The sequence below is a fragment of the Typopeltis vanoorti genome, chromosome 21 (assembly GCF_054136105.1).
Source record: "Typopeltis vanoorti isolate ZY-2024b chromosome 21, IOZ_Tvanoo_1.0, whole genome shotgun sequence".
Classification (NCBI taxonomy): domain Eukaryota; kingdom Metazoa; phylum Arthropoda; class Arachnida; order Uropygi; family Thelyphonidae; genus Typopeltis; species Typopeltis vanoorti.
In genome coordinates this window covers 86,464,132-86,478,953 of record NC_143569.1, presented here as the reverse complement: position 1 = coordinate 86,478,953, position 14,822 = coordinate 86,464,132, and the positions used below count along the sequence as shown (strand labels likewise).

Genomic DNA, 14,822 nt, shown 5'->3' with positions numbered 1-14,822 from the left:
TGTGACCACCAGGCTCGTTTCTGGTGTAGTCTGGAAATAGGCTTGTGGTATCCTGGTATGGAGATTGTTCTCATGGATATCAATGGTTCCTCTCATTCACATGAATACACCCTGAACACTATTTCTTACCTGGTGATTGTTTTGGACCAAGTATTACTCTACATGGTGACAATGTGGCCTGATGATTTGGGCTCTTCCAAAAAGAAAACATTCCATGCCACATGGCTTGCACTGCACAAGCATGGTTCGAAGAGCATATCCAAGCATTCCATGGGCTCCACTAGCAACCTGATTCTCCCAATTTGAATATCATTGAAAATTTATGGAATTATGTGAATTGCAGCATCCAGCAGTCAATGCCAGTGCCTTGCTTGATTGATGACCCATGGGATGATATTATTCTGTCTAGTTGGTCCAGAATACCTCAGGACACTTTCCATGGTACAGTGGTCAATTGTCAAGATGGGTACAAGCAGTTAAAGGAGTCCCAACAAGCTACTAGGTAGGTGGTCAATGTTTTGGCTCATGAGTGTACCAGGTGAAATGGAACTAATTTTCTTTAGAACCTCTGCTATAATTATATTTTACTCTCTTAAGTGCAAAACAAAACACACTTGAAAAAACGTGCTTATGTAGTTTACCTGTTTATGAGATATAAATTTAAAGGAAATATTTAAATAATATACCAAAAGTAACTTGTGAAAAATTCAATATTCATTTGACACACCTGAATCTATTATTCAAATATTCAAACACTCAAAGAAATTTAGTGTTTTTTACATACCTAACATATTCAGAGGTTAGTCTCATGATTTGTAATGAAAGAGGATTAATGCATTTAGGTAAGTGTTCTTCAGCAAGACTAAGAGGAATTTGTTCCCCAGTATCAAGATTTTTAACTGTCACCTGTTCTAATATTTCCTACAACAAAAGAATAGATATATTAGTAAATGATATAAGAAAATATCTAAATCTCAGAATTTATAATATAGAATACTCAAAAACTAAAGAATGAAGCTATCAAAATAGAATGACTGCTAGGAAGAGAAATCTGTATAAAAAAAAAAATATTCTTTGTTATTATGTAGAACCAAAGTAACATAGAACATAATAATTAACTTTGTTTCCATTAAAATGAACATTAATGCTTATTTAAATATGTATACACATACATTTCAGAATGAAATAAAGGATATTCCTGTAATTAAGCATGCTAATACTGATACATAAGACAAACAGATATACAGATAAAGTTATCCATATATTTGTATACTGTCAAGGCCACAGGGAGAACTTATGGAATTTCACAGGTATTATCAGAGGATGCCTCTAGTATGTTTATCTTAGTCAAGGAAAAACTCACAGGAAGATCCAGGGAGCTAAAACTACAGATCAAAAGGAAGAGTGGTTCTGAAATCTCAGCACTTTATTTATGTACAAACAAAGAATCAACCAAGAGTTCTAAGAATGTAGAGGTTTTCAAGATTAGTAGGTCTCTAAGCTGAAGTTTCAATTTCTACAGAAGTACAGGTTGACACTGGTGTAAAGAATACATGTCTATTCAACAGAACATAGGAAGCTCATGACATGGAGTGATGTATCATTAGAGCTTGAAAAAAGCACTTGTATGCTCACCAGGATGAATGAGAATTTTAGTTGAGTAAAAAAACATAAAAATCAGAAGAGAAGTTTCAGTTTAATCATCAGTTTTATATGTAACTTATTCTATGGCATGTTTATGCTGTAAAGAGTTTTTTCCCCTCTTCCTCTTATCTTAATCATCATGCCTATTTGGGCATACCAGCCATCACAAATGCCAGTTTTGACAATTACCACTGATTTTGCCATAATGGAATATGACCAATAAGACAACTGGGTATGTATTCATTATTTTATCATTAGAGTTCTCAGGCACACTGCACAGAGGTAACTGGCTCATTTCATACCCAGTGGAAAATGCAGTATTTGAATAATTAATATTGGAAGTTAAAATACAGAAAATGGAGAAAGTAGCATTATATTTTCTTCCCTTCCTAAATACATAATTTATTTATATTGATTCTAAAAATAAAGACACATTGTAAATGTTTTCCAATTGTTTTCTCAGGTGCTTTTGTATCATGACATTGGTAGGTGTGCCTGGCAATGTTTCAGAGCCAATCAGAAATGATTTTGTTTACTTTCTTTCTTTATAAAGAGACTGTCGTATGCACCATGATATTTTGTGTTGTGTTGGATAATTGTTTTGAATATAGAAGTTCCTACTTATAGTCTCATGCCACAGATAAAAATCAATATGCATTTTTTCAAATAATAATGTCCTGCAGACTCATGTATACACCAATGTCTTTCTGACTGTCCTTGATATCACATAGTTTCATGTCACTGTAATCTATGATTTATTAAGATAATTTATTAAAATAATTCACACCAAAATATTTTTAATTATATATGAATTTCTTTCAAAGATGTCATTGCTTTCTCATGTTATTATGTCAATGATAATATTTGTATTAGTTTTTTTATACTGTAATATAGATTTGTATACACACATATTGGATTATATTTATGAATCAAATGACCCCGTTGATTGTTTATGGTCATGTATCAATGATAAAATGGACTAGTTTTTGCCTTCATGTCTTACAGCTGTCTCGAAGTTGCACTAACCAATTCCAAAAACTCCTCCCTCTTATTCCTGATGCTTCTAGCATTAGTATATAGAAACTCTAGCATCCTCTCAGGCCCCAAACCAATATTACATCCTGAATTGACTCCATTCAATATTGTTGCTTGAGAGACTGGATTCTATATTTTTTGTTCTCTCACATACTCGTTCGCTTCATGGATACCCTCATACACACACATTAATAATAAAATAAAAATAATGAATAATTTCACACATATCTACTACAACCCTACTTGCCTATTTCAGTAGAAATGAGTGTAGTATGATATACAAGACTCAAAGTATTTTGTGCTGCCTCTGCAGAGTACCACGGTTGCCTTAAAATATCATAGCCATGTTTCGGTTTTTCACCTAGTCAATTTATAAGTTGTTATTAATATTGTGGTTAATTTTTACCAGTGTTAAGGCAGATATCTTAATTATAACTAAGATGAAAAGCCAAACGGCTATTTTTTCTGGCGAGGTTGATAAGTAAAGGGGATAAAAATCCCTTATTGTTTTTCAGCCAGTATTAATTATAACTAAGATTTTCATCTTAGTTATAATTAAGATATCTGCCTTAACACTGGTAAAAATTAACCACAACATTAATAACAACTTATAAATTGACTAGGTGAAAAACCGAAACATGGCTATGATATTTTAAGGCAACCGTGGTACTCTGCAGAGGCAGCACAAAATACTTTGAGTCTTATATATCATACTACACTCATTTCTACTGAAATAGGCAAGTAGGGTTGTAGTAGATATGTGTGAAATTATTCATTATTTTTATTTTATTATTAATGTGTGTGTATGAGGGTATCCATGAAGCGAACGAGTATGTGAGAGAACAAAAAATATAGAATCCAGTCTCTCAAGCAACAATATTGAATGGAGTCAATTCAGGATGTAATATTGGTTTGGGGCCTGAGAGGATGCTAGAGTTTCTATATACTAATGCTAGAAGCATCAGGAATAAGAGGGAGGAGTTTTTGGAATTGGTTAGTGCAACTTCGCTAAAAGTTATAGGCATCAGTGAGACTTGACTAACAGCAGATGACATAATTACAATATAGAATGTGATAGATTTAGTATTTTCAGGGAACATTTGAGTAGACAGGACTGCTGATGATAGTATATGCATTGCAGCCAACAAGATTAAAAGTCAGGCATGCCGATGTCAGTTTTTTTTTGAGTCAATCTGATATGAGATCGAGGCCAACAGAACAAAATTGGTTGTTGATGAATTAGAGGTACAAAGGATATTGCAGAATCTGAATGCAACTGTAGGACTGGATGGGATATCGGCTTGAGTTTGAAGGGAACGGAATGTGCAGGGGGAACTAGCAATGCCTTTGACAAGACCGTTTAAGTCTCGGTTCTGGCAAAGTCCCAAAAGAGGTGGAAGGGGAAAAAATAATTCCTTCGCATAAAGGAGGATCTATGTCTCTGGCAGCAAATTATAGACTAATCAATATCTCAATAGTGGTAGTAAAAGTACTGGAAAAGTTGGTCAAAAAGAGAATTCAGGAAAATGGGCGGATAAGGGGCAGCATGGCTTTGTGAATAGTCAGTCATGCCTTAGTAATCTACTATTTTTTTTACAACAGAGTGACAGCTAAGTTCAATAAAGGGAATGGCTACATGATGAGATTGATGAATTTTACAAAGGCATCTGACAGGATACCATATGATTATATAAAGAAACCTGTGGAGAATTCATGACTAAATAAACATACATAAAACCACAGTAATTGGTTTTTTATGTCATCACCAGAGCCGACAAGGGAAATACCACTGTGGTTCTTGATACTCAGTCATATGACTGGAAAATGAATTTACTACTTCGAGATCGAAATCTTCTTCTGCAGCTTCTCCCACATAAGTGGGGTCACTGTTGATGATGAGTCTCCTCCACATCCTCCTGTTTTGGGCTGTCACCGCATTCAAGTTCTTCATCCTCAATTCCTCTTCTACCAGCTCCCTCCATCTCTTCTTTGGCCGCACACGCTTCCTCCTTCCTTGCACATCCACCTGCATGACCCTTCCTCTCACATATTCGTCCTCCCTCCTCATCACATGACCAAACCATCTCAACTTTGCCTCCTGTATCTTCGCTCCTAAGTTCATAACTTTCACTGTTCCCCTCACAGTCATTTCTCAGACAATCCTTTCTGGTCACACCGCACATCCACCTAAGCATTCTCATCTCTGCTACTTCCATCCTGCTGATGTTATTTTTCCTCAGGGCCACAGTTTCTATAGCATACGTCATAGCTGGCCTCAGTACATAGATTTTGCCTTTCAGATTGATCGGATCCTCTTATCGCATAACACTCCAGCCATCTCCCTCCAGTTCCTACAACCCGCTTGTATCCTGCATCCCACTTCCTTCTCAGCTCCTCCATCTTCTTCCACTGTTGAACCAAGTATCTAAAGTCCCTCACCTTCTTGATGACATTTCCTTCAAGCTCCAGATCTGTCTCCTGGCCGCCACCAACCCCCTTTGTGCAACACATACACTCTGTCTTACTTCTGCTCAGTCTCATACCTCTCTCTTCCAGTACTTTTCTCCATCTTTCCAGTTTAGTTCCTGTTTCTTCTCTTGAATCTGCACACAGCAAGATGTCATCTGCATACAATATTGTCCAAGGTGCATCTTCTCTCACCTCCTCTGTCACCACCTCCATCACAATGTTAAACAGAAACGGACTTAATGCTGTCCCCTGATGCAAGCCAACTGTTACTTGAAAACTTTTTGTCTGTCCCAGACAAGTCTGAACACTTGTCTTCACATTTCTGTACATCTCCTGCACCAACCTGACATATTTCTCCGGAACCTTCTTCTCCCTCAGACACCTCCAGACTTCTTGCCTTGGCACTTTATCGTATGCTTTCTCCAGACAGATGTAGCTCCCGTTGTTTCTCTCGAAACTTTTCCATCATCTGCCATAACCCAAAGATAGCATCTGTTGTTGATCTACCAGGAACGAAGCCAAATTGTTCTTCCTTTGCAATCTCCACCTCCTTCCTCAATCTTCCATCAAGAACCCTGGATTTTCATTGTGTGGAACATCAACTTTATTCCTCTGTAATTTTTACAGTCTTGTGCATCCCCTTTACCCTTGTAGATGGGGACAAGAGTACTCTCCCTCCATTCCTCGTATATTTTCCTATTGGCAAACTTTCATGAACAGGTCCCACAGCAGGTCAATTTCCTCTTCCCCCAGTGCTTCCATGGAAATACAAATCGAAATACTTATACAAAACTTGATTATGATTCCACAAAAAGACAGCTCAAGAAACTTAACAAGCTACTTGATGAAACAACTTCTTTAGATGAAGAAACTGTAAAAAAACTCAAGACATACCACGCTAGACCTAGAATATACGGTTTGCCCACACTTCACAAGAACCACGTCCCACTCAGATCTGTTGTTGATTCTATTAGCAGCCCGACTTACAAGTTAGCAAAATTCTTATCTAACGTTCTCCATCCCCACAAAAAATTTGGTATCATCAAATCACTGGTAACCAGAGCACACAGATTTTGCTCCTCTGAGGAATCTCTAAAACAAGAATTGGAAATAATCAAAAACACAGACATTCTAAATGGATACAATCCTAAAACTACTCAAAAAATCATCAGCCACTGCATTCATCAACCTAGACAAGAACAAGCCCATAGATTCCCATACCTTATGTCAAAGGCATCTCAAAGCGACATTCAAAAATTATGAAAAAATACAATCTTGCTGCAACCTACAAACCCATCAACCAGATCTACAACTTGTTACCTTTGCCTAAAGACAAACTTCCACCTCTGTTACTACCTGGCGTGTACAAGGTACCATGCTCCTGTAAACTGTCGTACTTTGGGCAGACAGGCAGATCTGTTCTTAAACGCATCTCTGAACATCAAGATCACATCCATCTCATCAAGCCCAGAAATCTGGCCTCTCCCAACACGGAGTTGAAAACCCAAACCATAGGATCCACTGGGGAAAAAAAAAACTTCTACACAGATCTTCATACAAACATGAACGTTTATATAAAGAAAGTGCTGAAGCCCTACTTCACAGACACAATCTAAACCACAATGATGTTCTTGCCATTCCTAAAGTATGTCATACAAAATTGTGTAAAATAATTCAATTTTAATTTTAATTTAATCTAAATAATCTAATTTTTTTTTTTTTTTTTAAACGCTAAAAAGCTGCTACATGCATTTGGATTCATGTATTCATGTATTCATGCGCCCTATCTGTATGTTATTCCTAATATTGTTCTCAACTGTACTGATGATGTCCTAAGACACTTAGGTCAAAATATTTACATATAAAAAACCTATTACACCTATTAAACCTGTTGCAGTTTAATGAGGATGGATATGAGACTGCAACAAATGAGGATGGATATGAGACTGGTAAAATGGATAAAAGGGAGGCTGATGAACAGATACCTAAAAGTAGTATATAGAGGAGCAGAATCCAGGAGAAGGCAGGTGACTAGTGATGTGCCACAGGGCTCCTCTAATGTTTGGACCACTGCTGTTTAATTTGCACATAAATGATATAGGAAAGAATTTGAAGGAAAATATTCAGTTGTTTGCTAATGATGCAAAGTTGGGTAGGGTAATAGTTAATCAAGGTGATAGAGAGCTTGCAGGATGATTTAAATAGGTTGGCAGTATAGATGTCAATTTAATGTGGAAAAGTGTAAAGTTAAGTATTTTGGGATAAAAGATTACAATCACATTGAGGGAATATTCCAGGAAACTGATGAAGCCAGGGATTTGGGCATAGCAGTAGATAGATTTGAAGTGTAGAGGACATATTGTTAAAATAATCCTGTGAGCTACTCTGGCTAATAACCTCCCTCCTTGGTTATTGAAGAATAGACTATCAAGCAGGAATAAGGGAGTTATCATTCCACTTTATAAAGCCTTAACAGAACCATATCTGAATTAGTGTGCTCCGATCTGGTTACCTGAGTTTCCTGGGGATGACGAAGTGGTGGAAAGATCTAGAGGTAAGTGACCAGATGAAGTTTGGTCTGTGGAATGCAAAAGTTGGTTCATAGGCAAAGAAGGGACCAAATATGATAGAAACATTTAGAGTCAGTTAAAGGATTTGATAGGATTGATGGAGGAAAAAAATTTTTGCACTTGACTAATGGAGACAACACAAGAGGGTAGATTTTTTGCTTGGAGAGTGGTGAATGAATGGAATGGGTTTTCTGAATCAGTTGTGAGTGCATTGTCTGTTAATGGCTTCAAGGAGACGTACGATAGATTTTGTGTTGATAGTCTGGGTCTCCCACGATGAGTCTTAGGACTCCATGAAGGTGCTCATGCAAAATAATAATTAAGAGAATTTTCACTGATATTGCCCTATAATTGCACAATGCCATTAAGAATACCTTGAAAAAAAAAAATGGCAATTGAAATTTTATTCTTCATTTGAAATGTAAAATACAACGTTGATTATTTATTCATGTTCATCTATTACTAACTGTGATAATCTCAGAATAAGATGTTAAAATATTGCCATACAATCAATGAACACATTGAATTAGCCAGAAATCTGTTGTACTAATATCATTTTGACAGGGTTAGGAATTTGAAACACTCAGCATAACATAATTTTCAAATTTACAAAAGGTCACATACATAGTTGCTTAAAAAATCATAAAACTGTATAATTTCAGAGTACAAGGTTACATTCCATATCAGAATATGTAGAAGAATTTACAGTAAGGGATGATTTGGTGCTCATGGAGCAAATATTCACCATGCACGGAAGTTAGAAAGTATAACAGGAAGAGATTTGGAGGAATGTAGTTCCACTTTCAAGACATGGGGAAGTAAAATTTTAGTTTCATTTCTTGGATACTAACATTGAACGATAATTTTGATGCATTATAAATGATTGTAATTCTTGTAGATAGGCTTATACGTTGGTAACAGGACTATTAAATTATTTAAGGAATTTACAACATATACTGGAATATTAATTTAAGGAAACTTTAATAAATACCTCCTATATTTCGGCAATGTCACATTGCCATCTTCATGGGAACATACAACTATGACATGTGCACGCAGGCACTACAAAAAACAAATGAAGCAGAAGAGAGAAAACTACTGTTGTTCCTAGAATCCTAAAGGTTCCCCCTAGCAGGTTACATTGGGTTGTCTTACTGTTGGGCTGAAGTTCTCAAGATGCAAGCTTTCCAAATTTGGGGCAGTCTCATGCATCCAAATTTGTTGAGGTTTGGAAAGTTTTTTTAGAGTTGAGGCTGATTCCATGAACAATCTTTTATATTTAAATTTGCTGTGGTGTATTAATGTGGCTTTCTTCCAGCGTATTCTGTGGCGGGTATCCAGAGCATGGTCTGCAAGCCTAGAGTGGCTGTAGTGGTGAAACCAGATGTAGTCTTTGTGTTCCGAAATCCTGACATTTGTTGTCCTGCTGTTTGGCCAAAGTAGGACAGTTTACAGCTGCAAGGGTCCTGGTATACCCCAGGTAGGTCTAGGGGAAGTGGGTAAGGGATGGCAATTTTTTATATGGTTTGTAACAAGAAGTCAGGTCATATTTTTTTTTAAGATTTTGGTTAACTTTTCAGAGGTGCCCCGGATATAGGGAATGGTGATGAATTTAGTGTAATTAATCTTTGTTATGAAGGGGGGGGGAATTGTGGTTAACTGGTTTTAATATTTTTTGGATTCTCTGGGGGTTGAAGCCATTGGCTAAGAAAGTGTTAAGGATGTGGTTTAGTTCAGTGGTTAGGGCATTGTCATCTGCCCTAACCCTTAATTTTGCCCTGTTATATAGTGTTTTTATAACCCCATATTGTTGTGAGGGAGGGGGATTGCTAGTGAATGTATTTGCCTGCATGGGTGGGTTTTCTGTAAACAGCCAAGGATCCATCAGGCTGGCGAGTGATTAGAGTGTCTAGGAAAGGGAGACTTGTTTTTTCCTCTTTTTTCAAGGTGAACTGGATTCTGGGGTGTTGGTTGTTTAAATGTGTTAAGAAGGAGTGGAGTGTATCTGAGCCATATGGTCAAATAGCAAAACCAAACAATGGGTTTTTGTGGGGCTGAGTTTAAGGCTTTCTCTTCAAAAGTCTCCATAAAGAAGTTGGCCAGAGGTGGGGAGAGTGGTGAACCCATGGCTGTCCCCTCTATCTGTTTGTAGAATTTTCCTTGCCAAACGAAATAGCCTGAGTTCATCGTGAACTGAAATAGGGCTGAGATATCGGGAGGAAATTTGGCTTGGATGAGCTCTAAGCTTTTCTTGAGTGGGACATTTGCGAACAGGGAGGAGACATCAAAACTGACCATTATGTTAGTATGTTGGAGTGAGACATCTCATTTTTCTTTTATCCTCTTTTACCTTGCAGTGTCGAGGATTTATTGATCATCGGATCTCAAACCCTTCTCGGGATAGGGTAGTCAGCCCTATGCCACGGTGTATCCCATGTCCGTAGTGGTGTTGAGTTCTCAAAGCCGGTTTGCCTGCTTTGCAGGATTAAAAACCCCAGATAAACTTGGGAGAAAAACCCTACTGTCCACTCCCAAGACAGCAAACTTGACTATGGCTGAGAAAGATCCTTAAGCTCCTCACGTAGCGATGGGAATCGAACCCAAGACACTCCTTTTCTAGGCATATGTTTGCGAGGTGCATAGCCACTCGGCTAACAAGACAAAATTAAGGGTTAGGGCAGATGACAATGTCCTAACCAGTGAACTAAACCTCCTTAACACTTTCTTAGCCAATGGCTACAACCCCCCAAAAAATATTAAAACCAGTTAACCACAATTCCCCTCCACCCTTCATAACAAAGATTAATTACACTAAATTCATCACCATTCCCTATATCTGGGGCATTTCTGAAAAGTTAACTAAAATCTTAAAAAAATATGACCTGACTTCTTGTTACAAACCATATAAAAAATTGCCATCCCTTAACCACTCCACCAAAGACCAACCACTTCCCCTAGACCTACCTGGGGTATACCAGGTCCTTTGCTAAAATTGCCATATAAAAAATTGGCATCCCTTATCCACACACTTGGTTTTCAAAATGTTCTATATAGAAGTTAGCTGGGGGGAGGGAAGGAGAAAACCCACAGCAGTTCCATTCAGCTATTTGGGTATTTTTCCTTTCAATAGGAAATAACCTGTATATACAGTGAATCTGAATAATTCAATTATGTCAGGAGAGAAATGTGGCTTAATGAAGGCAAGAAGAGTCTCTGTTAAAGGTACGTTAGTGAATAGTGAAGTAAAAAAAAGTTTTAAATAGATTAGGGAGAGTTGCTTGTAAGGGAAGAAAGTGATCTGGATAAATGTTTGTCCGGTTTATAGGTGAGGCTGTCTACTATACAAGGAAAGGGAGGGGGAGGGTACAGTAACAGGTTTGTGAATTTTACAGGCCCCTTATACACAGTGTGGTTTGACACAATAAGGTTTAAGTTTTTTGGTAATTTTTTTGGGTCAGGATGTAGCTGTTTTTAAAATAATTTAAACACTTTTTTCCTTTTGTAGGATCCCAATCTATGATCTGATAAGTACAGAAATCTAATAAGATGATTAATTTTTCTGTCGTAATTTGCTTGGTTCATAATAACAGTAGCGTTTCCATTTTAGGCGTAATTAATTTACAATAATTACAATAATTTGTATGTTCCTATATAACTTTTTATATAGGAACATACAAATTATTGTAAAAAATTATTATAATTATTGTAAATTAATTAAGCCTAAAATGGAAATGCTACTGTTATTATGAACCTGATATTTCTTCAGGTGGAATGTTATTCTTGGGAGGTTTTGGATTTTGTTAGAATAGTAGCCACACCTTAACAGATGTCATTAGCCACTGTTGATGTAAGATTATAAGTACCGTGTTCTATGCTAGTCATAATTTCAGAATTAGTACTTTTTTTGGGTGCAATGGTGAAATTATTCCCATAAACTAAGTGCATTGACTGTGTCTTCTGAGAGCATTTGTGACACATTTACCACTATGCATTCTTGATGTAGTTGCAGTCAGGAACAGCTTTGCTGTTGAACAGTTGAAAATTTTTTCAGATGATGATTCTTAACTTTTTCAAATTCTTTACTAGCAGCATTTTCAGAGATTGCGATCAAAATTGACCACAGTTCTCATTTAAGTATTTCTGAAAACTCTTCATGCATCGTGGTGACAGCAGCTGATTTTTGCTAACTCAATGTGAGTGCCATCAATTTGTTCTCAATCAAGTTTAATTTATACACAAGCAAGTTTAATTAGAATTAAACTTGCTTGTGTATAAATATCTTTAGCTTTTTGAAAGGCATACATGTCATTGATGATTTATAATAATGTTTTATGTATAACATAAAAACATTACGAAATAACAATAACAAAACAACATGAAGAGAGAAAAAATATTTATTAAACTCACTAATAAATATAAAACATATAAAATATTGCACGCACGCACCCCCTCCCCCATCCTCCCAACACATAGGATCACAGCAAAACCATTTCCATCACATATGTTAAGGGGTACAAAAAAATTTCTCTGCAAATAAGATCTCCATGCCACTCCATTTACCTTCATATGTTCTCTAAAGATTGACAACATCCTCTTGAACATCTCAGAGTATCTAAAGTTCCATGTGCCTGCAGTTTGGCCTACTTTGTACAGATGATAGATCAGTTAACATCCATCTTGAAGAACACAAAAATTACATATGTATGACAAGTCGGGATTGGCAGACCATGCTCTGGATACTCCTTTACATAGTATCAGATGGAGAAAACATCTTTATTATACAGAAGATGTTATAGTTCTGAGAGGCTATTTTTAGCATTAGCAAAAGCTATGAAGCACTCTCCTAACCTCAAGAAGAATTGTTGCATTAATTTACCAAAGATCTGAGAGACTGTCATTTTATGACCTTATAGCCTGACTTCTCTAAATTAATTTTATGGTTATCTGACCCACAGAGGGTGCCATGTAAGAACAAATTAGTTCTGTTGTCAGTTACAATTTCAATGGTTTTCTGGATTTACATAGTTTAGTGCTGTGTGCCAGTCACAATTATAACTGTGCCCTGATGATGCTGGTTAGAAAGTCAGCAAAATATTAGTTAGTTTAATAAATCCATATTTTTTCTCTCTCTCTCGGTATTGCTTATACTATAAAACATTACGAATCATCAATGACATCTAAGCCTTTTTATACATAACCATATCCTACATGACACTAATCAAATTTAACACTCTTTCACCTAAGTTCCTTCTTTCACATGCTGCTTCAGAAAGTTATTTTACAACAACTCAATAATACAACTTCATTCTTATCACAAGATTTCTCTTCTACCTAATCAACATTTGGATAATTAAAGTTACCCATAATGTTTACTCATTTATTACCCATCAGAGTAATTTGGCAATGCATTTCATCTTCTCCAGCAACTGCACTGGAACACCCACCATACATTTCATCCTGTTAACCTTCACCTCCACTTCACATTAGATAGCCTCAAACTCACAGCTATATGGGACATTATTACCACTATTGCATTCATATGTTTCTATCCTATCTAGACTCAAGTTATGTGATATCATTAGTAGAACACCTCTCATATCCTATCTCTTATATCATTCCTAAAAATATACCCTTCACACTTGATCCCAGTTATAACTTCTGGTTCTGATAACCAGATTTCACTAATATCAATAATCTTATGTCACAACATATTCAATCAAGCAACGAACTCAATCCCTTTGTTCCTGATGCTTCTGGCATTTGTGTATAGACGTAAAACACTTAAAAAATAAAATTAAAATATGACCTCATCTTTTGTTGTTGTTGTCTTGTCCTTTGAAAAGTCTTAGATGTTTCCGTGTGCTCCTTGTACTGCTTTGGCAATGTAATGATGATTTTGTTTGTATAGACTGTTGTTCAGGATTAGGATCTATTTCTTGTAAGGCTGCTGTAATTGCTGGACAGGTAAAGATGTGAGTGGGTGTCAGTTCAGTATTGGGGCAGTTGTTGCAGTTTCTATATGTTCTCATATCATCTGTATTGATCTTCATTCCTCTATAATGTCCTGTTCGTAGTCTTGCTATCGTGGTGGAGGTCTTTCTGTCAGCACTGATTTCGGGAAATGTTGTATCACTGATTTCAGTGGAAGTAGTTTAGCTTTTGCTAGTGCATTGGCATCAGCAAGAGTTATCATGTGAGTTTCTTGGTTGAGTTCTCTGGCCTCTTTTGCTAATTTATCAGCTGCTTCATTGTAATCAATGCCTACATGAACAGGAATCCATTGTAAAATGCAACTTCTTCCTAAACACTTTAGTTGATTATAAGAGTTTATGGATGTCTTGTGTGAGCTCAGTATTGAAATTTTTGATTGCCTTCATAGCTGATCTTGAGGAGTCACTGTAAATTATAATTCCTTCAGATTGTTGAGATGATTGGGGGGGGGGGTTCGACCACACCTCCCCCCCGGACCCTTGAAGCTCTTGACCACATTTCTTATGGTCTGATTTCAAGGTGACTAACATGGTAATGGCATCCAATTTTCTAATGAAGATAGAAGAGTCATGACCTTATCTCATACTTAAATATGCAATCTGCTTGGCCTTGTTGTACAACTTTCTATTTTCCCTTCCCAGATGCTCAAAAGATCCAAACACAAAGCATACATTTCCACTCCTTTGCCAGATGCAAAACCATAGCTGAACTTTCATATACGTTCTCACCATTCCTCCCACGATGATCTAGTTTTATGTTGAAGATTTAATGAATTTATAGCACTAGGAAAGGATTAAAAACTAATTTTAATGCTTCCAAAATTTCATCTCAGTCACTGAGATGTCTTCAGGGATTACAAATAACACTTGTACACACACACAATACTAAATGACTAAAAAAGTTCTATTTAGGTGGTGCATCCTCTATGGGTGTTTGTGGATGGTCTAGGATGTAAAGTGGGACCTCTGACAATTATTGTTTCCCAAATTTTGGGAAGTTTCATGCATCAAAATAAAAGTGGATGCATAAACCTTCCCAAAATTTGGGAAATAATAATCGTCAGAGGTCCCACTTTACATCCTAGACCACCTACAGATGCCCATAGAGGGTGTA

At 36.7% G+C, this 14,822-nt stretch overlaps 1 protein-coding gene across 1 annotated transcript in view; it reads right to left on the bottom strand.

Annotated features, from left to right (window-relative positions):
* LOC150095074 (WD repeat-containing protein 44) overlaps positions 1–14,822 on the bottom strand; it is a 362,406-nt gene that overhangs the window by 241,343 nt on the left and 106,241 nt on the right. The window contains exon 7 of the mRNA XM_090411421.1: positions 785–921. Coding sequence (XP_090267547.1) covers positions 785–921 — 137 coding nt within the window. The remainder of the gene's footprint in view (positions 1–784; positions 922–14,822) is intronic.